This window comes from Larimichthys crocea, unplaced genomic scaffold (assembly GCF_000972845.2).
Source record: "Larimichthys crocea isolate SSNF unplaced genomic scaffold, L_crocea_2.0 scaffold66543, whole genome shotgun sequence".
In the NCBI taxonomy this organism is placed as follows: domain Eukaryota; kingdom Metazoa; phylum Chordata; class Actinopteri; family Sciaenidae; genus Larimichthys; species Larimichthys crocea.
Genome location: NW_020858765.1, coordinates 1 through 556, shown reverse-complemented (window position 1 = coordinate 556; position 556 = coordinate 1). Strand labels below are relative to the sequence as shown.

General features: G+C 44.4%; 1 protein-coding gene across 1 annotated transcript; it reads left to right on the top strand.

Moving 5' to 3' along the window:
- Positions 1-18: 18 nt before the first annotated feature.
- Positions 19-550, top strand: LOC113745347 (GTPase IMAP family member 7-like; the record flags this gene model as incomplete). The annotated part of the gene is made up of 1 exon (XM_027276882.1): positions 19-550. A coding segment is annotated over one exon (532 nt), but the record flags the coding sequence as incomplete, so codon positions are not given.
- Between the last annotated feature and the right edge of the window lie 6 nt (positions 551-556).

Sequence of the window (556 nt, the reverse complement as noted above, 5' to 3'; positions counted from 1 at the left end):
AAGTGATTTGACATTTTTTTCATCCTGTCAGAACCAACCAGATACAATAATGAGGAGATCAGGATTGTGATGGTGGGGAAGAGTGGAGCTGGAAAGAGCGCCACAGCAAACACCATTCTGGGAAAAAGGAGCTTTGAATCAAAGTTCTCCCCTAAATCTTTGACCAAACACTCTGCTAAGGCCTCTGGTGAGGTGGAGGGACAAAAAGTTGCTGTCATCGACACTCCAGGTCTGTTTGACACCAGCACTGATGAACAGACAACCAATAAGGACATTGCCCAGTGCATTACTTATGCTTCTCCTGGACCTCACATCTTCCTGGTCGTCATCAGACTGGGCAGATTTACAGAAGAAGAGAAGAACACAGTTCAGAAGATTCAAAAAATCTTCGGAGAGGAATCAGACAAATACAGCATGGTTCTCTTTACCCATGGTGACCAGCTTCATGGTGAAACTATTGAGAACTTCTTGGCAGAAAGCGAGGAGCTTCAGGAACTTGTGGTCAAATGTAACGGTCAGTACCACGTCTTTAATAATGACCTGAAAGATCGTTCTC